At 37.3% G+C, this 26375-nt stretch overlaps 1 protein-coding gene across 8 annotated transcripts in view; it reads right to left on the bottom strand.

Annotated features, from left to right (window-relative positions):
* Positions 1–26375, bottom strand: part of SPHKAP (SPHK1 interactor, AKAP domain containing) — a 173172-nt gene that overhangs the window by 103609 nt on the left and 43188 nt on the right. For all 8 annotated transcript variants that reach the window (XM_070489536.1, XM_070489537.1, XM_014835983.3 and 5 more), the window contains one exon: positions 13381–13486. In XM_070489536.1, coding sequence (XP_070345637.1) covers positions 13381–13486 — 106 coding nt within the window. The remainder of the gene's footprint in view (positions 1–13380; positions 13487–26375) is intronic.

Raw genomic sequence — 26375 nt, 5'->3', positions numbered from 1 at the left:
AGTTTTCCCATCTACAAAATGAGGGCGGTGGTACCACTCACAATGAGGGAATTTTAGTAGATACTAGAAATAATAAATGTACATAGTATCCAATTATTTTAGGTGTTCACAAATAGTAGTTATTATTATTACAAATATATTACTGACATTATGTAATTCTATCCCAAGACCTTAAACTCAATAGATTAATTGACCCAATAAACATTAATATTTTACCTTCTAGTCCTATCAGAACCTAGGCTAGGCCCTGGGAAACAAAAAGGGCAATATTTGCTGTTGGTGAACCCAGAATTTTATGGGCTTATTGCCAAACTGTGGCCTAGCATTCGAGACAGATCCTAATTTAGTTCCCACCTGTTAATCATGTCATGAATATTTATTAAGCTCCAATGTTTAGGACATGCACTATGCCCAATTTAAGTGTTTTCCAGGCTTTGCCTCCAATTATTTCCCTGCGCAGACCCTCTGGTATAATCCACTCCTTTACCAACGAGCTCCACCTCATCGTCTTTATGTTGCACACGGTTTTCCCCACATATTTCCACCTCCCCCTTGAACTTCTTCATCAACATTCTTCCCCAACCATCAAGATCTAATTGAAAGCGAGCCCTCTCCTCATAGCAAATGTTTTTCTCTTCCTGTGAAATCTTTACAATGAAAATAATATGTTTACCTTGGAATTTTGGAAAGTGCTTGAATGTATTTTCCTTCCCATTAGATGATATCATTGTTATGAGTATATAAGTATCTTATTCAACTTATTGCCCACACTTATTTCCAGTTGGTAGTTACTTAGTTGGTGCTGAGCAACTGTTTGTTATTTGGCACCAAAACTTCTTATATTTGATGCAATATAAATTTGCTATTTTCCTTTTCAATGTTTGTTTTTCAGAAAGAAAACTTTGAGTATTTTTTATCATGTGATTTATTCAATATAAAGAAAATTTAAAAGTTAAATCAATGCACACAATGATATTTTATATTTCTGCAAGATTTTTATTTCCCTCAAGGATTTTATGAAAAATGACAAAGTTTTAATCTTGAGGAAGGTCCCTATTTTCTAGTCCTATACTATCAAGACTTCCTCACATTTCATTTTATGATAATTTGAATATAAAGATGTAAAGTAGCCTCAAAGCTTTTAAGAGAGGGAAATTTCACACACAAAAAACTGCATTTGTGTAATGCATGCATCATGATTAATGATGGAATGCTGCTTAAAATTAACTGAATAAAGTCATCAGAACAAGGAAGTCATTCGTTTTCAGAATTTATCCTTCCCCCTCAAACAGGTGGACTCAAGGAGGTTAAGATGTGATGGATATTGAAACATTGATGCTCTCAGCTATCTGCAGGCTGGACAGAACCTGGGACGGCCATTTCAGGAAACCATCCTGGCTGGATGCTCACTCAAGTATGCCAAACAAATATTATTTTTAAAATGTGTGTGATGATGTGGAAAATGTTTGGAAGCACTGTCCAAAGGAATCATCCTTTCAGATGTGACAAAATTTTCATGAATATGTGTTGGAGACGAGGAAAGAAGAAGCAAGAGGAGCTACAGAATAAATGGAGTATGAGAAGCCCATGGGAAGAGTCATGCACATCATGCAGAGAAAAAATCTCCAGGCTCCACTGTTCTAGACTCTTTCTAGGAAACTCCATTCAATTTTTCTTACACAACAACTGTAATGAGAGTGGGTCAATTAGATTTGCATAGTGAGGTAAAGATGTCTAAGAGCTGATTAGAATGAAGGCAAGGAAGAGTGAAGGCAGCTGCTCATCAGATGCTATCGCCTATGTGCTCTGGAATATAATAATGACATCTCTACTGCAGGCAACATTTTCTTCATAGAGATATCACATTCCTATAAAATTCACCCTTTTTTGTGTAAAGTTCTATGAGTTTTGAAAAACATACATAAATGTGTAACCACCATCTCAATCAAGGTGTAGAGCAACTGTTTAGCTCCATCACCCCCCAAAATTTCCCTCCGCTCTTTGTAGTCAAATGCCTCTCAAATCTCAGCCCCAAGCAGCCATTGACTTGACTTCTATCGCTAAAATTTTGCCTTTTCTAGGATATCATGTATGTGCAATCATATAGTATATAGCCTTTTGTGACCATTTTTTTTCACTTAGCAGAATATGTTTGAGATTCATCTATACGGATGTGTGTATTAGGAGCTGGCTTCTTTTATTACTGGGTGGTATTCTATTGTATGGATGTACAGAGATTCTTTTAAAAATCAATTTACCAGTTAAAGGACATTTGGGTTGTTTCTAGATTTTGGTAAATATGAACGAAGTTGCTATAAACATAAGCCTACAGTTTTTGTTTTGCTTGGGTAAGTACCCAGGAGCAAGATTACTAGGTAGTGTGATAGCTTTCTAAGAAACTGATAAACTGTCTTCTACAGTGGATTTATCATTTTCCATTCCGCCAGCAAGGCATGAGAATCCAAGTTGTTTCACATCCTTGTCAGTATCTGGAGTTGTCAGTTGCTGCTTTTCAAATTAATTTTATTCATTCTACCACGTGCATAGTGGTATTTCATCATGGTTTATTTTCCTTTTAATTTTAAGACTTTTTTTTCCTTTTTAAGGCTCTTTTAAAATTAAAATTTTAATTTGGATTCCATATTGGCACAAACTGTATTCAAAAGCATTAATTAGACTGTATCTTTGATGCTAACTTTGGAATACCATTTTTAAGAGAAGGAAAATGTCATCCTTCTTAAGTTTTCACTCACTCATTCATTCATTCAACAACTACTTGAACACCTGCTGTTTTAACTAGGCGCTGCTTATTTAACTGGGCAATCAATGGTGAACAAAACAAGGATAACAACAAAACAAATACAATCTTGTTCTCATTCTGATGGGAGAGGGTAGACCATAATTAAATAAATTCTATATATTATATATTAATATATATTATATATTAAATTATATATAAATTGCATATATGCTAAATTATATACATACACAGATTTTATAGAGAGAGAGAGAGAGAGAGTGTCAGCCAGTGAAAACTACTGTGAAGTTAAATAAAGCCAGAGAAAGAGATGAAGTAAGGGATGCTATTTTGGAAAGTATTTTCTGGCAGGCCTCTCTGAGAGTGACGTTAAGCAGTGATCTGAATGAAGTGAGGCACCAACCAAATAGCCACCTGAGAGACGAGCATCCCAGGCAGAGATCATCAGCAAAAACAAAGGCTCAAAGGAGCAGTGTGCTTGTATTTGAAGAAGAGCAAAGAGATCACAATGGCTGGTGCCAGTGAGTGGTGGGGGAAGTGGTGGGAAAGAATTTTATGTGTCAATGAAAAGAAATCCCTTGCCACACTGGGCCCGACATTCTCTAATGTCTTGAAGAACTCCAAGATTCTGCAAAATTCTTTCATTATAATTTTGGAATGTTTAGTCACTGGCTTAAATAATTTTTAATTGATAACAAATTTTTATAATAGCATAAAAGTCTACCACACACAGACTACACTAGAAGTCAGAAGATTTTTTTTCTTTTAATTCTTTTTAAAGATTGGCACCTGGGCTAACAACTGTTGCCAATCTTGTTTTTGTTTTCTGCTTTATCTCCCCAAACCATCCCTGTACACAGTTGTATATCTTAGCTGCATGTCCTTCTAGTTGTGGGATGTGGGACGCCGCCTCAATGTGGCCTGACGAGTGGTGCCATGTCCGCGCCCAGGATCTGAACCCTGGGCTGCTGCAGCGGAGCGAGCGAACTTAACCACTCGGCCACGGAGCCAGCCCCAAAGTCAGAAGATTTTGTGTAATTTTACACACTGAATTTCATGTTGACTTATCTGTGCCTTAGCAAATTTCTTGAAAATTCTATAGTCTTGTTTTCCACTCTGTGATATAAGACCTTTCCGTTATTTCACAGGAAAATTGTAAGGCTTATTTAAAACACACTGAACTCATAAGAAGAAACAATAATACAAACTGGAAATAAAATTATAGTGTAGAAGAAAAACAAACTGGCATAGAAAACTCAGTAGTTTAGTCCCAGTTTCTCACAAGGTTTAATTAAATGTTAAGATAACATTTTCCTTTTGGTGATGATTCTACTGGCTGACTGCCTGAGTTCTTCTGTGTTTAGCCTCCTTTGACAAAAAGGAGAAGCTATTTCCAAAGCATGAATGATGATGTTTGATTATTCACAGAACATATTTTGAAACATGGTTATCTGTTTGGTTGAATGTGAAGCATTCTTGCATGATACTTGTGACACCTACTACGATTTGGAAATCTTGTAAGCGATTATTAGAAAAGTTTTAGAAAATAATGGCGTTCTTTTAAGACCCTGGAACAAAACAACTCTCCATTATCAAGGAGGAGGAAAGAGCCTAGAAAGTACCAGATCAAAGACATAGCTGGGAAGCTTGGGAAGGAAATAGCAGTGAATCTGCAATTCATTCTCTCTCTTTACTCTGGAGAGAGGTAGGAGGGAATACCCCCAGATAAGAAAGAACGTGACATTGTCATACCTCATTATAAACATGCTAATGACCAAGCTCCAAATAAACTGTATTTTTATAGGAGGAAAGTCCTTATTTTGGAATGCTTTTAGCAATAGGTACCTGGTCTAAATAAGCCTGCCTCTGGCAAGTAAGCATGAGATATACTGATTTATGGAGCATTCATCTCTGACAATGTCACATATGGATGTAACCACCTGAGTAAAATATGGAAATTTTTCATGAACAATAAAGCTCTCTTATTTGAAATTAATGTCCCCATATACATAGTTTAGAGACTTTGTATGTTCACCTGGGCCAGAGTGCATCCTAATGTGGCAAGAAATGAACTAGGCAGCTTCAGGAACAGTTTCAGATGTTGCTCTGCTTTTCTTGTGTCACGTAATTACGTGTATCCTGGAAAATACATTGTATTTCAATGCAGTCATTAGTATAAGAGCATAGAAGACAATTCAGAAGTATCAAGCCATACTTGTGTATTTCTGCTGTATCACACAGATGTCAGCTGGCTGAAGAATGCTTTGAAAGTTGATCAGAGCTTTTTCAACATGAAAGTAATAACCGAGTTTGAGGCTCAAATATAAAATGCAAGAGTTACAAAAACAGATATGCTCAGGAAATGCAAATATAATGTAATTTATGATGGTCAGCAATGGTTTAAACAGAATCAAATTAGACATATAAATAGAATACAGCTGATTAATTGCTGTCTAATTGCTGTTTAGAAGCAGGATAATGCTATAATGGTGATCATCAGTGAGGGGAATGTGATTTTTAGTGTTAAGAGAAGGAAAATATAAGAAAAAGCACACATGTAGGAAAATGTATGAAATGCATCAAGGCCCACCATTGATGTGGGACGATTTTGTGTAGGTATACAAAGTGTAGGTAGTGCAGAATTTGCCATTGGTCAAAGGGACAGCAGATTTAAAGGTCATGTATCACTTGAGTATTGATGCATGCCTTTGACCTTTGGCAATTATAAGAAAGTGGCAGTTCTCATTTCTTGATTCTTCTCTTTTTTTTGGAAGAAGCTACTAGAAACAACTACCTTTTAAGATGTATGCAGGTGGACACCTAATTTGCTAAGGGACACACCTGCTTCCTGGATGCTCTCCATCCTGGAGAGTATGAACCCTCATATGAGTCTTTTAGGATGGGTCTTATTTTCAAAATGCAGAGATAAGCCAAGTAAATGTGGGCACACAGACGAGGGGGCTCATTCTCAGAGATTCATGAGCCAGAGGGCCCCTTTAGAGGGCTGTTCAAATTTATCTGAGCCATTTCCTTTCTTCCTGCTCTGATACAGGCAGAAGTGAAAACTGGGCACTTCTCAGAAGGAAAGCCTGGCAGGATACAGGAAAGGTGGATGCTATTAGGAGTGGTGGGAAATGTAATGTCTACTCCAGACTACAGAGCTGGGAGGGTTTCTTAGATGGAGGACTAAAAGGAAAGAGAGATAGCCTCAAGGTTAGTGATAGGGAACAGGGATGACAAACCTTGTTTTAAATACTCAAAGACAGGAGAATTTTGAATGGCAGATTAGATCTTTTAAAAATGTTAGACCTCTTCCACTTCTGGAGAGAGATATTTAATACATAATATAAAGAAGGTTGGGGTAATTACAAGAATTCACAAAAAGATCGCTTGCCTAGTTCCAATCGTGTAGCATCACCCTCAATTCCATACAATGTTCTAAGCTATTTTGGGTTTTCAGAGTCCCACTTTTTGGTTCAAAAAAAAGAGAGAGACAGGAAAAGGCACTGCAAGATCCTTCCAGGAGTTCTTCACACATAGCGAAGAGGACGATCAAGGAACTGAGCTGTAGAGAACAGAATAAGACTAGCATATTGGAATCTTAAACACCATATAGCGATTGTTGGAGGCAAGAGAGGTGGGGTGGAGCCCTGAATAGAAGTTCCCAAACATACTGACTTTTGGAATAAGAAGCTGAATCATATTCAAGCTGCAAAATAAGTCGTAATAGATAGTTTTAAACAAAGTTTCCCACATAGGATTACTGAATTGACATTTTCTGAAGAATGAACTTGCCATGTAGCATATGTAGTCCCAAGTTTCTGTTTCAGTGGAGCAGCCTGCTTGAAAGGCAAGAGAGGACGTTCTGCATTTTGACCTGTTTTTGCTGAAGGCAGGGGAAATTAGTCCCCAACAGAGCCCTGATTATCTGCATTCTGGCCTCGGTGTGGCAATGGCCTCCTAGATGGCAATGTGGCTGAGGGCTTATAGAAGTTTCCTCAGGCAGTCAGGGAAATGGCCCCCAGAGGGAATTTTGTGGCTGGCTTCTTAGACGCAATTGGGCAGAATCTGAACTCATGAACTCCTTTCCCTGGCTTGTCTCCTCTTCCCAAGGAACTCAATATCACCACCATATGTGGATATCTTGGCTTAAATAGCCAGAGTTCATGGTTCTGTTTAACTCTCATTGCTGTAGAGTCCTACTGGTCTTGACTTCCACACGCATTTCACAGTGTTCCTGTCTCTCTCCTTCCACTGCCTCCACACAGGTTCCAGCTCTCCTTTCCACTTCCCCATCCGCACCAAGTATGACCCTCCTGGCCTCCCAAATTCCAGTCAGCCTTTGCTCTAAGGAATTCTCTTTAGAAACACTGGATTAGCTTTCTTCAAATATAACTTTTAGTAAGACAATTCTCTATTTCTTTTCTTAAAAATCTCCCTGTTTCTTCAATGCCCCTGATTACTCTTGCAGAATAGTGATAAAACAGGACACCTAGCCATTTGGCAAAATTTGGATAGGACACTCTCCGGTATCAGGAGCTGGGCCTGAAGACCATTGCCAGGTTGCTTGATCAGAAGAGAGTGTTTATAGAGCTGCGAGAGGTTTATACTCCAGGGGGAAAGCCTAGTGTCTTTTTTCCATAGAAAGGTGAATATGCTCCATTATGCTGATTTCGTTTTTAATTTTATTTACTTATATTTTTAAAAAGTGCTTCCTTTAATTTTATTATTTATATTTTTTAAAAAAGTGCTTCCTTCCTTTAAGAAAACAGCTTGTAGAGGCCAGCCCGGTGGTGTAGTGGTTAAGTTCATGCGTTCCGCTCTGGCAGCCAGGGGTTCACAAGTTTGGATCCCGGGTACAGATCTACACACTGCTCATCGAGCCATGCTGTGGCAGCATCCCACACAAAAAATAGAGGAAGATTGGCACAGATGTTAGCTCAGTGATAATCTTCCTCACCAAAAAATAGGAAAAGAAAACAGCTTCTACAGATACAGAATATTATAGCTAATTTACCTTATGTGCTTCCTGGGAGTACTATTGGGACTTTTGGCCAATAGGAATACAATTCTGACTAATAAAAATCTCTTTGCAGATAGGGATCAGATGTTTGAAAAAGCCTCCAAATTTGTATGCCCATGCCTGCACATATTAATTGAATTGTTTTCATTAATTACGTGTCATCAAAAATATGTGAGCTTAGATGAAAGTGTATTTTACAGAATAACATGAAACATCAAGGGACATCCATTCTGTCCTTCTTCAGACGTATCTGTGCCACTGCCAGAAGCAAATTTAAGTCAGTTTAAAGAGGCCAGTCATGGCAAAGGATACTCTTAAAACTTCAAAGAGCTGATCACGTGTTATATTAAGATCAAACTCTGCCTCTGGGAACCTAGAGTGTTTTCTGTCTGCTGCCTTTGATAAGTCCAAGTTTAAGGTGGATTTAATTAACATGACATAAAAAGAGAAGGATATTTGGGCTGTTGATTTTTCTCCAACAATTCTCTCCTCACACGAATCCTATTCAGAGACTTGCTTCCACTATATCCCAAATAGCAAATCTTCAGTTCATGAAGTAAAGCAAGGATTGAAAATGTCTGATTATTGTGGAAATACGACATTGATTATACTGCTTTCAAAGCAGAGGAAAATCTAACAGACATTCAACATAATGAGGGGGCGCTGCATGCTCTGTTCAGATTAGTTTTTTAAATTCGATTTAAATAAATCTTGCCCTTGTGTAAAGATCACTTATTTGGCATCAACTACTATTTATTGAGCATCAGTTATGTGTGCCAAGGGCTTACACAAACCTTTTTGTATGCAAACCTCATGCCAACCCTAAGACTTCTGAGTCCGAGAAGTTGTATCACCGGCCTAAGATCACACAGCAAGGAGAGAAACCTGGAATTTAACTCATGTCTTTGGATTCCAAGTCCAAATTTGTAACATGACATCCACTGCCTCCTTAGAGATGACAAATTCTGATTTATTGTAAGGATATTATAAATACCTTTCACTTAGTAATTAACAGATATAAAAGAATAACATTTATAATCATTTAGCTCACTTTATGGAAAATCCCTATGATTCAGTTTAACAATGTATTAATGTTAATAATGTATCAAACAATGTGGTTGTATTTGTCTTATAAGAAGGACTGGTCCATCAGGCAATGTCCCTGTGAGATACAATTCAAGAGATACCACGAAGGGCTCCAGTGTCAACTCTCCACCAGCAACTCTTTCTTTCTCATTTTTTTCCCAGCAGTATTTTGAAATTCCATCATTTGAAATGTATTACTTTGGAGAATCACATTGCATACATTAAAACTTCTCCCAGGTTTCGTGCTCGTTAAATCAGGGTGACAGAGAGTTTACATTCCAACTTGGTTGGAACAATAGTGTCTGCTTGGAACTTCATGATGAGCATAATTCTGAGGTCATGTTCAGATGTCATAGGCTCAAAGATCAATGTCAGTTAGCAGGGGACGGTGGGCCATAGTACCAGTTCTCCAGCAGAGGTAGTTAAAGAAAAACAGATTTTGTTTGTCACAACTACATTAAGCTATGCAATCACTAACACCTCACTGTGAATTTGTCTGATAACTTTCCTCACACTTAGAAAACGGAGAGAAAGGAGAGAAAGGATAATTCTGAAGCTAGAGGTAAGCTAACCATATAACTTATTGTGCATACCAGAGCACTTTTGACAGCAAAAGAGGGTCTATTAACAAAACTCCAAGACAACATGTGTAAACTGTCACTGAGTGGCACGGTCATCTCAGCTCTAGGCAAAGGCAGTCCCTCACTAACAAACATATATATTGAGTTCCTCCTTCAAATAAGTCTACCAAAGTCTTTTTCCTGATGCTAAGGCTTTTGCACAGCTGTGGACTCCAGGGGCCATATTTCCTCAACAGTAAAGAGGAATCAAAGCAATTGCATCTGGGTAGGATTCTGGAAAACCTTAGAGATTCACTACGAAGCACGTGAAGGAAATGAAGTCAATTTGCAATTTTTCAGAGGCTGCTTATCCAACAAATGCATTATCTTTTGGAGCCTTGTTTTATTTCTTCCACCAGTTAATTTAGCAATGTGTCAGTTCTGACAAGAAGGTTTGATGGGGAAGAAGATGAAGCTATTACATGAAATGAGTTTGGGGAATTACCAATAGATTTCAATTATTCATGTTGCTGTTATTGAAGGTTGATTGACTCTGAAGAGCGTTGATGCAGCGGGACAGCCTTGCTGTTTCTAGGATAGAGCTGTCTTTGCCTCTTTTGTACAGAACATATATTGTACGTTCATTGATGGGCATATAGATCCTCACTTCTCCTATCTGTGATTAACAATATTTTTTTAAAAGAATTGATGAATAATCACTTACATCAGCTTGCAGTAATATATAATGATAAAGTCAAGTCATGCATCATTCGGTATTCAACGTCTTTTTATTGAGGGCCTATGTTCTAGATACAAAGAAAAGAACATTGGCAAATTACCCTTTTGAAGGGAAGGAAAACAACCACAAATTATCTATGACATGTGGCATATATAGCTACTAAACTGTCTTTAAATGCAATTATTATGTAAGCTTAAGAGACTGAAATGAAACGAATGCACTATGAATATTGGAAAAATATTAGCAGTACACAAAGGTGTTGACTTCTCCTGCATTAATTTGTAGCAGCCTTTTCTAAATTTGGTTGGATAGTCTCTTCACTCATTCAGATCTTTTTTTTTTTTTAATATTTTCTTCTCTTTTTCTTTTTTTCTGGAAGATTGGCCCTGAGCTAATATCTGTTGTCAATCTGCCTTTTTTTTTTTTCCCCGAAGCCCCAGTACATAGTTGTATATACTTGTTGTAGGTCATTCTAGTTCCTCTGTGTCAGTTGCTGCCACAACATGGCTTGATGAGCGGTGCGTATATCCGCATCCAGGATCCGGACCTGCGAAACCCCGGGGCCGCCAAAGCAGAGCATGCAAACTTAACCACTCAGCCATAGAGCTGGCTCCACTCCTTCAAATCTTGATCATATTTCAAAGTCCAAATTGAGATCCACTTCTCTTTCTGAAGGTTGTTGCCTATTGCAGGTCCAGAGTCTCTCTGTTCTTAACTATTAACACCCGTAATACTAATTTTTACCTAATTTATACTATCTTGAAATATTAAGATATAATTATCTTATATAATTATTTAACTTATGCATGATTGTCTGACTTTTCACATGAGAAACCAGTATTACCTCCCAAACTAGGTTGAAAATTCTTCAAGAGTGGGGGCCATTTATCCTTGTATCTCTCTCCAAGATCTAACAGAATTTTGAATGTATCTAGGTTGGACAATATAACATTGCCTACATTACATAATTTTTGATCTGTAAAAAAGGCAGTTTCATATGGCTCAGCCTACTAATAGTTGTTCTAAAAATAATTGTGGAATGAGTGGGATTATATTTAAAACTTTAAATATGTATGTATGTATATATAGATACATGTGTATAGATAGATATAGATAGATAGATAAATAGATAAATGAAGTCACTTAAAATAGATGATTGAGTTTTAGCTTTAGTTTTTTGGGTAGACATCCAGTCCCAAACAGCGCTATTAGTTCAGTAGCTGCCAGATAGGATTTTTAAAGAAATGAACATGCCCACCTCTTTTGCAGAGAAATAACTGTAGCTGAGATAACAGAACATGAAGTACTGACTCTCTCAGCATGATAATGCCAACACCGAATTATTTTTTGGCACTGTATACTTGTTGATAAAATTATTCTCTAGAATAATATTCATGATGACTAATCTTTATTTTGAGTGCTTACGATATGCCAGGCACTGTTCTAAACATTTCACATCTATTAACTCAAGGGATCCTCACCTCAACCGTGTGAAATAGGTAATATTACCATCTTCTTTTTTCAGATGAGCAAACTGAGACATTGAAGAGGTAAAGTAATTTTTTTGAGACCACACAGCTCATAGCGATGAAACTGGCTGTCAAATTCAGGCAGTCTGGCTTCAATCCTTCTTGTAAATACCACATGGGATCTAATCATTATGAATAGAATTATCTAAAAATTAGAATAAATTATCCTTGTGAAATGTATAGCATCTGTTGAAGACTTTATAATTTGGAGTTACAGAGCTGCATAGAGCATGTCTCGAGCCTGCAGACCTGCAGTTTTAGCTCTTTTATGAGTAACTCAAAATCAATTTGGATTATAATGCCTCACTTTCCTGCACTAAAAACTGGAATTTATAGCACTGACTTCTCTGTAAGAATTTTATAAGAGGAGGAAGAATAATAGATTATGTACCACTTGATAATAAGAGCCCTTAGTTAGACACGTGTATCTTCATGTATTTATGAATGTATGTATCAAATACTTTTGTAAAATTATGTTTAATGTTACTTTTTTGAAATCAATATATGTTCTTTAATACAAATATTTGTCAATTTCTTTGGTACTTAAAAACTATACAGAAATCACACAAACAGAGAACAAATAAGGCTGCTTAACTGTGTCCAGTGTATATATATATACACATATACAATATGTTTAGTAACAGAATTTGTCTTAATTTATATCTATAAGCATTTTTTATAATTATCTTTTTTTAACAATAAGTGAAATAATCCAGTATAATTTCCTTTAAGTTTGGATGAGAAGAAACACGTTTTCCTCTGGAATTCAGCAAGAAATTATAATAACAGCATTAGGTGGAGAATTGGGTATTTTGCTTTAAGTTTCTGGGTCTAAAGCTGGATTGGCTGGAAAAACGAAGTCGTTAAATTAGATGATTTTATATTGTTCAAATGACAACTTTCTGCAAGTGTCTGAAGGTAAGATTTGTTTATCAGTTCTAAAGTCTATACTCTAGGAAATGCGGTTCTGTTCTTCCCAATAAATAAGCCAAACATATTTATCTCTTTAAGAAAATATCAAAATGAGAACAGCCATGAATATTTCTTCAGTACAGACTTAGGAGCTTAATATAATAAGGTGAGACATTCAAAACATATGAATATTTTTCTGAAGGGAGATCCAGGCAGCTGTTACCCACGGCTAATTTTAGGAAGAGGTACTGAGAAGAGGTTGGACTTGAGATGGAATGGCACTGGATGCTTATAATTTTCAAGTCGTACCTTTCTCAACTGCTTGAGTTTTCCGATCATTTCCATGAATTACATTTAAAAATTTTTTTTTTGGTGAGGAAGATTGGCCCTGAGCTAACATCTGTTGCCAATCTTCCTCTTTTTGCTTGAGCAAGATTGTCACTGATCTACATCTGTGCCAGTCTTCCTCTATTTTGTATGTGGGATGCCACCACAGCATGGCTTGAGGAGCAGTGCTAGGTCCACACCTGGGATCCAGGCCTGCGGACCCCAGGCCCAAAACAGAGCATGCGAAGTTAACCACTAAGCCACCAGGCGGCCCCCATGAACTCCATTTTTAATGTCATCATGGGTTAGCTGGGCAAGCAAATTGTGGACTATTCTGCTGCTTGTTTTTGTTGTTGTTTCTGCGTTAGAAAAAGTGCTTGAAAAGCCAAACTAAACTAGCATTCAGGGCCAACGGGTGAGAAGAGAGTGGTGTTGGGCAAGGTTACCTTCTTACAAGCTGTGATGGAGCCACCCAGGCTGCTTCCGGAGCCGCCGCTGGCACTGCCCTGCTGCGGTGCTGAAACCTCACACATCAGTGGTGACTCCAAGTTGCTGTGTGTGCCGCAAAACACAAAAGAGAACACATTCCAGTGAGTCATCTCCATATTCAGGAAGGAAGAAGCACAATGCGCTTTATCAAAAATCATCTTTTCAGATTGCACTGAATGCAACAAACCCTCCTGCTGACATTGACATTTCTTTGTTGGCTTCGTTTTTGTAATTGGTGGAACCGCTGTGAACTATTCTATTGTGAATATAAAACCGCAACCCAACGACTTCCAAAGTGCTTAGATGGACACAATCCATCCGCCTGACTTTGAGCTCTGTTAACATCTTTCCTTAAGCAAGCAGTTTTAAAAACCCAATAATGCTACTTGATGGCCACTCTTTAATTTTGCTTGGCCAAAACCAACACATAAAAAAATACTCATCCTGTTTTTTTCTAAATGAGGGAAAAACATCATTTTAATCAGGAGGCAAGATGGTACCATGAAAAGATCGTGGGCTTTAGAAAATGCAGGTCATCTCTTATCATCTCTGTTGCTGGGGGCAGCATCTCATTTCTCTGCTTCCAAAATTCTAGACTGATATTCCTTCCCCCCATCTCTGTCAAATCTTGGTGGGCTTGAATATACGCAGGGCTGTATAAATATTTTATAAGATTTAAAATTATTTCTACATGCTCAAGACATGATAAAAATTGAAATTATTATCAAACCTGCTTTTCATGATATGACTGGAGATTTTAAATTGAGCCTAATTTAAAAACAAAAAGCCCTCTGAATCTGAAGGATTTCTAAATATTTCTCTTCTGAAAATGTGAAAATTTGGAATTTAAAAACCGTACTTCTCTCTTAAGGTTAGACTTTATTTTCATTGTTGTTGATCCTGTAGAACACGTATAATTCATTAAAATACATTTTTGGGAGTACAACCTAATGATTCTTTATGTAATTATCAACCCAACGTATAGAATTTTTCTCTTAAATGAAGCACTAAATAGAAGATCAGTTAAATAAACAATGTATTTCTAATTAATATATAACCCTCATATTTTAAGTTCTAAATTAATCAATTTTCACTAGGTTGCAATTAGCCATAAGTCAAAAGTGCATGAATGTAGTCTATTAACATTTCCATTATTAATTACTGTGAATGATAGTTTTTTAAGTGACTGGTAATGGTGCTGTGTAACAGATCATAGATTTGGGTAAAACATGCAAAGAATAATTCAAGTAATTATTTTGTTTTAAATTTTCATATATTATTTTCTGAGTAATTGCCACCTTGAAGACTAGAATGAGCCAAATTTAAATGAAAGGATAACACTCATGTTATCTTTCTTTAACTGGGGAAAGGTAACGGAAGAAAGGAAGGAAAGAAAGCAGGAAGGGAGGGAGGGAGGGAGGAAGAAGGTACTTGGCTCCAGATTGTGGCTGTAACTCCCTGGCTACTCTACTGTCTACCTTTTCTGAGTCGATCTCTTCATTTATAAACGAACGTTCGGAGTAAGGTCTGAGGTCCTTCCTACCTCTAGAAGTCACTTAAAAATATCATGGAAAGCCTGAGTTTTAAGCCATATTATTACTGGTTTCCCACAATATGGGGCCCATAACTTTTTATGCTGCCATTTACATGTGACTCTAACGCAAATTCAACTGCTGATGTTTCCTGACTCCTTTCTTGGCCGTAGGACAGTTTGGCTTTTACCCAAAGGCCAAACAGGTATCATTGTGAGATTCCAACTCATTTACATGGGGAAGATAAGACCATAGATCAAGCTAACTTTGGCCCATGAATCAAGGAAATCATGTATATTCTTCTAGGAGCTACTAAGGCTCTGTGTGCAGTATACAGCTACATATACCATTGCTATTGTGTGCCTTAGGCAGCTCTGGTGAGCTAGTGGATCACTTCCATCCAGGCCACCTCAGGACTTAGGTTCAGTGTTAGGACATCTTTCATGTCTCTTTACGGAGTCAGCGATCCTGAGAGCGGGAAGTAGGCAGGCTGAGAAGTAAGATTGAGACAGACCTGACATAAAACAGAAACAGAGCTTCAACAATCTCTGATCACTCTAGAGGACCATCACGTCTAACTTGGGGAGAGTTGGTGAGATCCAAAATCAGGGAGTAAGGGGATCATAGAAAAAAGTAAAAGATCACCCATGGAAATTCCTTGTTTTCCCATACAGCACATTGTATATGACTGCAAGTAGACAAGATGCCATAGTAATTTCCGTGCACAGAGAAACTTAAGAACTGCTGAGCCAGTCTAGTGGAAGAAACAAGTCTACCCACGTATATCTCGGTATGAAAACCCTTCTGCCTTTAAGATGATTGTGAGATCCTAGTTGGAAATAAAGATGAGGAAGGGAATTTGTTGCTTGCCTGCAGGGCTCACTCCATTGTTCTGAGGCTAAGCCTGTATAGCATTAATTAAAAAAGAATTTTAAATAAAATGTATAAATATATTTTTATTGTTGTGAGTACTAAATGAGGTAGTAGAGTGAAATAGTGGGACTAAAATCAGCGCATTACTCCATAGCAAGTGTGATACAACCCCACTGCACCAATATTCAAAGGGAATGCATCTTCTAGTCTCCAGAAACACATTATAAATCAACTTAATGATGCCTAATAACCAAAACCATGTGTAGAGAGGCTTATCTTTTGAACCACGTGACACGGGTGTGAATTTCCAGTAGGTGACATTACAACGCAGCCCAGTCTGTTCCCATGCCTTTGCGATGAAGACGGAATTTTCAGAGTATTTGCAAAGATGCTGTCCTTGGTTCTAGAGAAGCAGAACATTGGCTGCTGTGGATCAGGGAGAGATGGCAGCGACATGAAACTCATGCATTTATTAAAATGAGTTCAAATTGACATTGAAAGAACTGCTGTCAAGCTACAGTACAGCCTTAAAACTTGCTTCTAACGGGTAAGGCTGCAAGTTCTTCCCTGGAACATTTCCTTTGATTTTGACAAGTGTTGACAATATTTATTAAGCACATCCTTTCAGACTGGTTTCATGCTGAAATTGCTAAATGTGTTTCAATGAGGAGGTGATCAAGGTAAGAAAAAAGGTGCAAAAGCAGAATTAGAAATACTGACTTTAAAAACATTATGGGAAGAGAAGCAGGCTCCCTTATAAAAGAAAAAGTCATATATGAATGAGGTACTGAGCTGCCTCCATCCTGCAATCACTAAAGATTCATGTGGTATGAATAAGTAGGTCACCATTGGTAGTGAAAATGGCTTAAGGAATATTCAGCTATTTCCTGAGAGACAGAAATGTTCAATGCCTGGAAATCAGATTGTCTACTCAAAGTTTGGTCTGTTAACCAGAAGCATGGATATCACCTGGGAGCTTGTTAGATACCTAGGAGCTCCGATCCCTCCCTAGAACTACTGAATCAGAATCTGCAATTTGACATTAAACTGAGGCGATTCATATTCCCATTAAAGTTTGAGAAGCACTTATCTGACATACTAAATTAAATACAGGTTCTCATTTGCCCTTGTGCTTTTGCTCATCACGTTACTTCTTTTAGGAACACCCTTCCCAGTCCCCCTGCTTCCTCCTGGATAATTTCTACTCTATCCTTTGGATCTCCAATTATAAATCACCTCTTGCACTGCCTTCCTCCCTTCTCTTTGCCAAGAAGGCCACTACTCCTCTCCAATGTGCCTCCAATGCCCCGTGCACACACAAATGCACTCACCTCTCATCTCTCCCTCACTCCCATGTTCCCATCCTCACTGCAACCCAAGAATTGAGATAGATGCTCTTCTTGTGTGTTCCAACAACACACTGGACCATGTTCTGTTACAGCACTTGTCAAAATGGTGTGCAATTTGGTAATATTTGTCTGCCCCTTTAGGTTGTAAGAACTGAAAGAGCAGGGACCCTTTAGGACACAGGGCAGGGCCAGGAAGGGATGGATGCTCATTTAGTATCTACTAATGTTGTTTGTTCTTATCTTTCTGAGCATCCTGCTTGACCTCAAAAGATTATGCAGCAAAAAGTGTTTAAATTCAATGCTCAATTTTTTGCAGTGGTGACAGATGGTAAGATAAGCCACATCTGATGAGATTATTTAAAGAATTTCCCATAAAAGTTCTAATGAAAAGGGATCCTATTGCAATTGTTAGAAAGTCAAGTAAACACAGTGTAAAGTTAAATAACTTTAACAGATTCTAAAAGATAAGATTTTCTCTTAACTTCTCCCCACTTAAAGAAGGCTTTCAGTAAAATGTAGTAATTACCATTGGTTTGATTGTCTCCGTGCTATTAAGGATATCTACTCTGGAGCTTTGTACTAAATCTTTTAATCTCAACACTGGAAAAAAATAGTAAGCACTCACATCTATCACAAGAGATCTTGAATAAGGAATTGAGTTGCTTCCCTAAAATCAATTTAATGACATACCACAGGCAAGAACTTAGAAGACTTTAAAATACACCTTCACAGGGTTCAAAATGAAAGTTTGAAAAGTGAATGTTCTTAGTTTACTCTCAGCCAAAAGATTAACTTGTTACATGAAGCTCAGGGGTTTAGGTGAGGCTTTCAAAAACAGATTTGCTTTTGGAACCATAAAAGAGCCCAAATAGCCAAAGCAATCTTGAGGAGGAGCAAAGCCGGAGGCATCATGCTCCCTGATCTCAAACTATAGTACAAAGCTATGGTAATTGAACAGTGTGGTATTGGTATAAAAACAGACACATAGATTGATGGAACTGAATAGAGATCCCAGAAGTAAACCTGCTCATATATGGTCAATTAATTTACAAAGAGGGAGCCAAGAATATACAACAGGAAAGGACAGTCTCTTCTATAAATGGTGTTGGGATCATTGGACAGCCACATGCAAAAGAATGAAACTGAACCTCTATCTTATACCATACACAAAAATTAACTCAGAATGGATTAAAGACTTGAATGTAAGACCTGAAACCATAAAACTTCTAGAAGAAAACATAGGTGGTAAGCTCCTTGACCCAGGTCTTGACAATTATTTTTTGAATCTGACATCAAAAGCAAAAATAAACAAGTGGGACTACATTAGACTGAAAAGCTTCTGTACAGCAAAGGAAATCATCAACAAAGTGAAAAGGCAACCTATAGTATGCAAGAAAATATTTTCAAATCATATATCTGATGAGGGGCTAATATCCAAAATATGTAAAGAACTCATACAACTCAATAGCAAAAAACCCAAACAATCTGAATAAAAATTAAGCAGAAAATCTGAGTACACAGATGGCCAACAGGTACATACAAAGATACTCCACATCATTAATCATCAGGGAAATGCAAATCAAAACCACAATGTGATATAACTTCACACCTATCAGAATAAGTATTGTTAAAAAGACAACAAATAACAAGTGTTGTCGAGGATGTGGAGAAAAGGGAACCCTTGCGCACTGTTGGTGAGAATGTAAATTGGTGCAGCCACTATGGAAAACAATGTGGAGCTTCCTCAAAAAGAATGAAAAATAGAACTAACATGATCCAGCAATTCCACTTCTAGGTATTTATCCAAAGAAAATGAAAACACTAATTTGGAAAGAAATATGCACCTCACATGTTCATTGCAGCATTGTTTACAATAGCCAAGACGTGGAAACAACCAAAGTGTCGATCGATGGATGAATAGATAAAGAAATTGTGGTTTATGTATACAATGGAATGTTTAATATGAATGGAGGAATAGAATAGTGAATTCCAGACTTTTTGATCTCCTGGACCAGTAAAATAACACTAACAACAACAATATTATAAAGTGGAAACCTTTGCTTTCCCAAATAAGGACGTTTAAAAAAACCCCTTATTACATCTGCTTTCATGATCGAAGAAAGGACATTGCAATAATGTAATAAACTATGATATATTATCTAAGGATGAAGGATATTTACTTTTGAGAAAAGATAATTCACAAACTTCACTATCATTTTTGTCCTGAGATCAGTGAAAATGTTGTTGTAAATCCAACTCTGTGCACTTTTTGTGAGGTATTATTAAATGACAATGAAGAGAATATAAACAGGTCATTCATGATTAATCATCAAACAAGTGGCTCATTCTTAGCAGAAAGAATGGCCTCGAATTAGCTATACTCTAATTCAATTTTGGTTGTTTTAAGAAAAGACACACAAAAAGACATGATTATAGCATTGTTACTTCATTTGGGAGGAAATTTGTACACACCAATGGCTGCTAATTTCCCTATTTTCAGGACTAGTTGCGCTGAAATCTTTTATCCTGAAAAAGTATATTGAATACTGCTCAACGAAGACTTTTTCATTCATTCAGATTTGATAGATTCTCAAATCTATCAGATATGTCCAGTAAAACAAACCTCTTCATAACCAGATGTTATGCAAAATAACTAGATTATGATAGAAAAGGCAAACAGTAAATTTCTTAATATAGGAAAAGGGTCGTACTGTAGAATAGTGTTATTGGGGATTATATATACATAGGTGATAAAGTAAAAATTTTTGAACAATCTTCTGTGTCAGATGCTGTGCTTTGCAAATCATATGTTATCTTTAAGTAAATAGATAACAGCAAATAATGTCCTCATGAATGTAACAACTGTTGTAGGGTTTATTAGCTTTGGACCTTAAAAAGCTATTTCACAGTCTCAGGCTTCACCAAGACACCAAGAAATAATTTTGAAACTATAATCCCTTGTTCAGAAAGGAGGATTGAGCAAGAGAGCATGATAGCTTAGCTTTTTTCTTTTTCCTTTTGTTAATGAGAGCTATGGAGAAATTTTTGAAAGCATATGCCCTACCAATGGTGTGTGCAAAAATATTATCTTAATGTCAGGCAAAAAGTACATCCATCTGTTGCTAAGTTAGTGTTGCATGAATATGTATTTATTCAGGAAGGCCATTAGATGCTTACTGTTGAAATATTTAACCCTAAGTTCTTTATCTCTAAAAAAGTTCCAGGTGTATATTTGTTTGGATGGTCAAAATACATTGTGAATGTCACTGCATTTTGCTGCATCCAGACTTTAGTTCAGAAACATTCAGAATATAAGTTACAGTAACCACCTCAGCTCCCACCTGTTTCTGCTCTTCCGCCAAACCACCCAGGCGAATGCCTCCCTCTGTTACACAGTCTTCTTTCTGTACATTACCTCTAAAAAGATTACCATCATTTAATGCATAGTGGTGCTTAGGGTTCTATGAAGCATTTTACATTGACATTTAATTACCTTCCTTTTATAGATGAGAAATCAAGGATTAGAGGTTAGTATCCCTGAGAAATAACTGATCTGAGATTTGACCTGCTTCTCTTCATGCTATATTTTCTTTTCCACTGTGACCACGAATATTCCTTCTAATCCTTTGTTGGTATGACCATGACATCTAAGTGAGCTCTAATGTAGCCAAATCCCAGTGCTTTGGCATTTGGGAACCCTAGGCTCAAGTTTTACTCTATCAGTTACAAGCTGGATGGAAATGGACACATTACTCAAACCTGTCTAAACCTTAGTTTCCTCCTGTGTAAAATGCAGATGGTAATAGAAGCTTTGTCATGGAACTGTTCTGCTGGTTAAACGGGGTTATTCTTGTAAAGCAGGAGCATAGTGCTGGCATAGGGGAAGCATTCAACATTAAATTGAGAAATGATACCACATTAAGCCCTGAAAATGTATTTATTCTTAAGAGTCGGCTTATTAGGTTTTCAGGACATTTTGATATTAAATTAAACATAATATATGCAGACCTTTTGAATAAATGCATAAACACTTGTTATAGTGACATTTCTCTTTTCTGTTCTCAGGCCTGTGTTTCTAAAATATATACAGTAAAGATTTCCATACTTAGGCTGACTCTTCACTATTATCATGAGGTTATAAAATGAGGAATAATTAAGACTTTTTTTAAATCCAAGAAAACATAGACTTCATTCAATTAGTCTAAAACTGTACAAAGGTTCAGCCTGTTCTGGCACACAGTTTTAGATCTATATCTTTGACAAAATATCTACATAATTGAAGCAAAGTCTGGAAGCTTCCAGAAGACTAATTTGACATTGGTGAAAATCTGAATTGAAAGTGTTTCTAGAGGAAAGTAGTTGTATTGCTAAAATGCTACGTTAATGGGGAAAAGTTTACGAAAATCACTATAATACATGTACAAGAATGACTTTTCTAAGGTGTTCTATATATTTTTCCTCTGTGTTTCTGTTTGCCTTCTTAATTTTCTTGGACAACCATTTCTTCCAGAGATGCTGAGAGTTAGGCTTCCATGGATCCCCTGCTTCAGTTTTCAGAAACATCACATCATGGAACCAACTTAAAGAACTGGACAGGTGGGAGCCTGACTTAGAACATGCCTGTTGGCCATTTACATTTAAATTCAAATAAGCTCTATGAAAATGGTGTAATGACATGAAGGGGAGTAAAAGAGGAAAGATGAGAAAATGTAAGTATGTGTGAAGAATATAAACGTCTCATTCTGATGTGTCTAATGATTGTCGTGTAATTTTTAAGAAATCTTTGTTGATAAATAAGTGAATGAATTTTGTTGCATTCTCAAATTAGGAAAACTGGTATATCTTTCTATTGATTAAAATAATGTGTGATATTTTACATGTCACTTCTGGGGGTGCAAATGTATATGCCTTTTATGAAAAATAACCTGGACATGCTTTTTAAGACTTATTCAGGCATGCCTGTTGGTCAGTAATGCCGTTTATAAGAATCGATTATACAGAACAGACAGCAAGGTAAAGTATGTACTGAGATATTCAACACAATATTATTATTAGAAAAAATGGAAAATAAATAATATATTCATCACTAGGTACATTAATGGAGTTAGTATGCAGGCAACAAGATGATGCCCCCTTCTCCCCCAAAAAAATGACATGGGAAAATGTCCCCCTGTTAAATGAACACAGTTGAATACAAAATGTTTTACTGTATGCTACTGACATAGGTGGCATCCTTTTAAAATACAAGATTGATCAGATCTTTTCTAGGCTTAAAACCTTGCAGTAGCTCTGTATTTTGCTTCGAGGAAAATTGTAAGTCGTTGCCATGGTCTGCAAGGCCCTTCCTGCCCGGAATCCCTGTTACCTATGGGACCTCGTCTCCTCCGACACTCTCCCTCGCTCCCTCCACTCTGGCTGCACTTGCCTTCTGGCTCTTTCTAGAACAGCACAGGCACACTGCTGACTTAGGGCCTTCCCCAGCTGTTCCCTCTGCTTGGCGCGTTCTTTGAGAGACCTGCTTACCTCACTTCATCCCTTCCTTCAGATCTTTCTCAAATGCCCCTTCTCAATGCAGCGACCCCTGTCAACCCTTTTTACTACTGCCACCCAGGCCTCCTCGTCCCTGGCTTCCCAGTCTCTCCTCTCCTGCTCTATTTTTTTCAGTGTCGCTATTATCTTCTAACATTCCATAGAATGTATTTATTTACTATGTTTATTATTTATTACATGCCTCTCCTCCTTGTACCATTCTCCCCCCGCAGGTTTTAAACCCCATAAATGTAGGAGTCTTTCCTGGTCTTTCACGATACATTCCCAACTCAGAATAATGCCCGCCATATAGTAGGAGCTCAGTAAATGTTTATTGAATCAATGAATTAATTAAAACATAAATATATACATACTTTCTACACATGTGCATAGAAATGTATGAAACTGTTAGCAGCAGCTATCTTTGGGTAATGGGGTTACTTGTGACATTGTCTTTCTTTTTAAAAGCTTTTTTTTATTTTTAATCATTTTTTTTTTTTTTTTTTGAGGAAGATCAGCCCGGAGCTAACATCTGCTGCCAATCCTCCTCTTTTTGATGAGGAAGACTGGCCCTGAGCTAACACCTGTGCCCATCTTCCTCTACTTTATACATGGGACGAGTGCCACAGCATGGCTTGCCAAGCGGTGCCATGGCCACACCTGGGATCCCAACCGGCGAAACCTGGGCTGCGGGAGTGGAACATGCGAACTTAACCGCTGCGCCACTGGGTCGGCCTGACAGTTTCTTTCTTGTTCCTTTCCATATTTTCTAAGTTTTCCACACTGAGCACGTATCTTTTTGTGACTCAAAAAAGATCTTTATTTAAAAATGTGTGATCTGTGTTGGAAATCTAGTGCTTGTGAAAAGATTTGTAAATGCAAGATTCTGTCTTATAATGACAGTCATAAGGAATTTCTCTGATTATTGAATAACTAGGTTACCCCTTTAGTGATGAGTTCATGGGTCCCACCAAAGGTAACAGACAATCCGCCCGCTGCAATAAAACTGATGTGATGGGTAAAAGTGATAAAACCAACAAAATCAGCCAAGGTTGTCTTAAACCGCGTAACTTCCCACGGCAAAGCTTTACTGCGGCCAGAGAAGTATCCTTCATCACAGAGAACTGTCAGTGAGCCTACATCTTGCTTCCCTTATATCTCTGGAGGACGAGGCTGTCAAATTATTTCATAGCTGCCTTTGTGGATAACTGGCAAAATGAAATTGAACTTGGACGGTCCTACGGAGTGCTTTACTAATTCTGGATAGTCAGATTTGACTTAGATCAAGAGCAGAAGCCCGTGGAACCTGCTGGATGGAGTTACTGGCACAGTTTAAGACAACATCAACACATCATAAAGACAGATCCGTTTGAAAGGAGCAGCTCCTGCTCTCCTGATGGGTAAGGATGACCAATGCTCATGGCTTCATTTTTCCTAAACTACCTAAGGGTTTCAAGAATTTTATTGAGCTCTTTCTTTATTGGGTATATTAGGTTATTTTTTAAGTATCCAAACCCTGTAGGGAGCTTTTTAAGAAGAACTGCAGCAATACTCAGTGTGTTGGAATGAAGTTGAAAAGTATTCCTTCAAAAAGGGCAGAGGGGATAACCTTGACCAGGTTGTTCCTCTCTCAGACATTTTGGCAAGCATATTAGAATTTAATGACTTCCTCTTCTAAGTGTACCTGGAGTTTGTATTATTACAATTATAGATTATTTCCACATAGTTCAATTAAATTAATTTCCTAGTCATGAATGCATTTTCATTTTATGACCTTAAAAAGTGCAGCTTGTTAAATGTCAAAAACTTAGAAATAGAAATAGAATAAATTTAAAATGAGATGCTTTTACATCAAAAACATTTAGCAATGAGAGTACAAACAGAACTCACAAGCTGGGAACCATATTGACCTGCAGAGTATTACAATATTTTAAGTTAGTTGTCATCACTGAAAAACTGAAAGAATGCACCGTCTAAGTTTTTGTCTTCTCTTGAAACATTGGTAAATCAGGCTACACTTCGAGTAACTAGTGAACTTGGGACCCTTTTAAATTTAGCAGGCGCTCTGAGCCTGTTGTACTAATTTTCATTACAAGTATTGGCCTGAAAAATATTTGATTATGCAACCTCTAGAAAACAAATGCCCCTGATATATTTTTCGCCTCCAATTTTCTTCCCTCAGATTTTTAGAATAGCATAACTATGCCATGAATTACATTTAATCTTAGATTTATTTATTTTTTTAATTTGCTTTGCATTTTGAAATAAAGCACTTCAATACATAATTTTATTAAGGTTTGGGGAGATGTTTGCTGCTGTCACAGCAGAAGGTCTCATAAGCTATCCAGCAAGCTACTTACAAAACTAGCAAAGAATTGGACTTACTTTCCTTTTGGAGACAATATTGGTAGAAATCACAAGCCAGTAAATATATCTTTACCTATTTAAGATTATCAATGTTAGTATGTATCAATCCCCATTTTAAGGCACATTTGTATTTTATATCGAATGAAGAGGGTTTTTACAGTCTGGCTGGGGTTGAATTAAAATTGCCAAATTTTATTTCCAAATTTGTTTTTTAGTTCTTGAGGTGAAAAACAACATCTGATTCATTATTGAACTCCACAAAATACTTAGTCAAATGCCTGCCAATTAGCCAGAGCTCAGTATATGTGGTAGGGTCAATAAATGGCACAACTTAAACGATCGTAGTGATTTATCTTTAATTGTCACCATACAGTAAAGATGATCTTTTAATTCTAACTCCATGCTTTTGTCTGTGACAGTCTACAACCCTATATAAACCATAATTGGAACTTGCATGTTTTTTTATTAAGACAAAACGCGTGTAAATTATAACCGCAATATTTGAAACCAATAGAAGGAACATCCACACATTAAACAAATATGCAATATGAAAAGACTAGAAATTAATACGAATGTCAAAATTTAAAAATTTCTTATGCCATATGATGTGAAAATATTACTATGTGCTGGCAGTCAGAAGACTTGAATTTGGATCCCAACTGTCACTTTTACTAGTTGACCTTGGGAAAGTTACTTAATCTCCTTGAGCTTCAGTTTCTTCATCTGTTAAATGGGACCAATGCTATTTGCTTTACGAGCTTTGTTGTTATTGAAGGGAGAGAATCCCAGTCAATAATAGTGGATACACTTTATTGAGCACCCAACCTACTCCAGTCATTGTCACAGGACTGTCACATTTGTCACTTCAAATCCTCATAGCATCAGAATAGGGGAGAAGCTACTAGCCTATTATATTCCTAAGGAGATTGAGACCCAAAGCTTTGGAATTTGTTACACAGGTGATTAAGTGGCTCAATATGGGATCCAAACCTAGGTGAAACTGACCCCAGTCTGTGCTCTTTCTTAGATCCCCTGCTGTCTTCACATAGTACCACGTGCTTCCACCCTGTGGTCCAGAGAAGAGCAATGCAGACAAGGGGTGAGGGTTAGCAAGAGGAGATGTCTCTGGCTGCCGCACCGGGTTGGATGGCTACTCCTGTTGCCAGGAGAGGGGAACTCGAGTCATTGAGGAGCATCGCCAAATGCACTGCCAGGCCTGGGTCTCCATGAAGAGAGCTCCACGAAGATGTTTTTCTATTTAGGAGATAAACATCCTCCTTTTGTAGTTTGAGGGATGAGGAA

Source organism: Equus asinus, chromosome 19 (assembly GCF_041296235.1).
Source record: "Equus asinus isolate D_3611 breed Donkey chromosome 19, EquAss-T2T_v2, whole genome shotgun sequence".
NCBI classification, from domain to species: domain Eukaryota; kingdom Metazoa; phylum Chordata; class Mammalia; order Perissodactyla; family Equidae; genus Equus; species Equus asinus.
The sequence above is the reverse complement of the archived record's forward strand: the minus strand, read 5'-3'. Positions and strand labels throughout refer to the sequence as shown.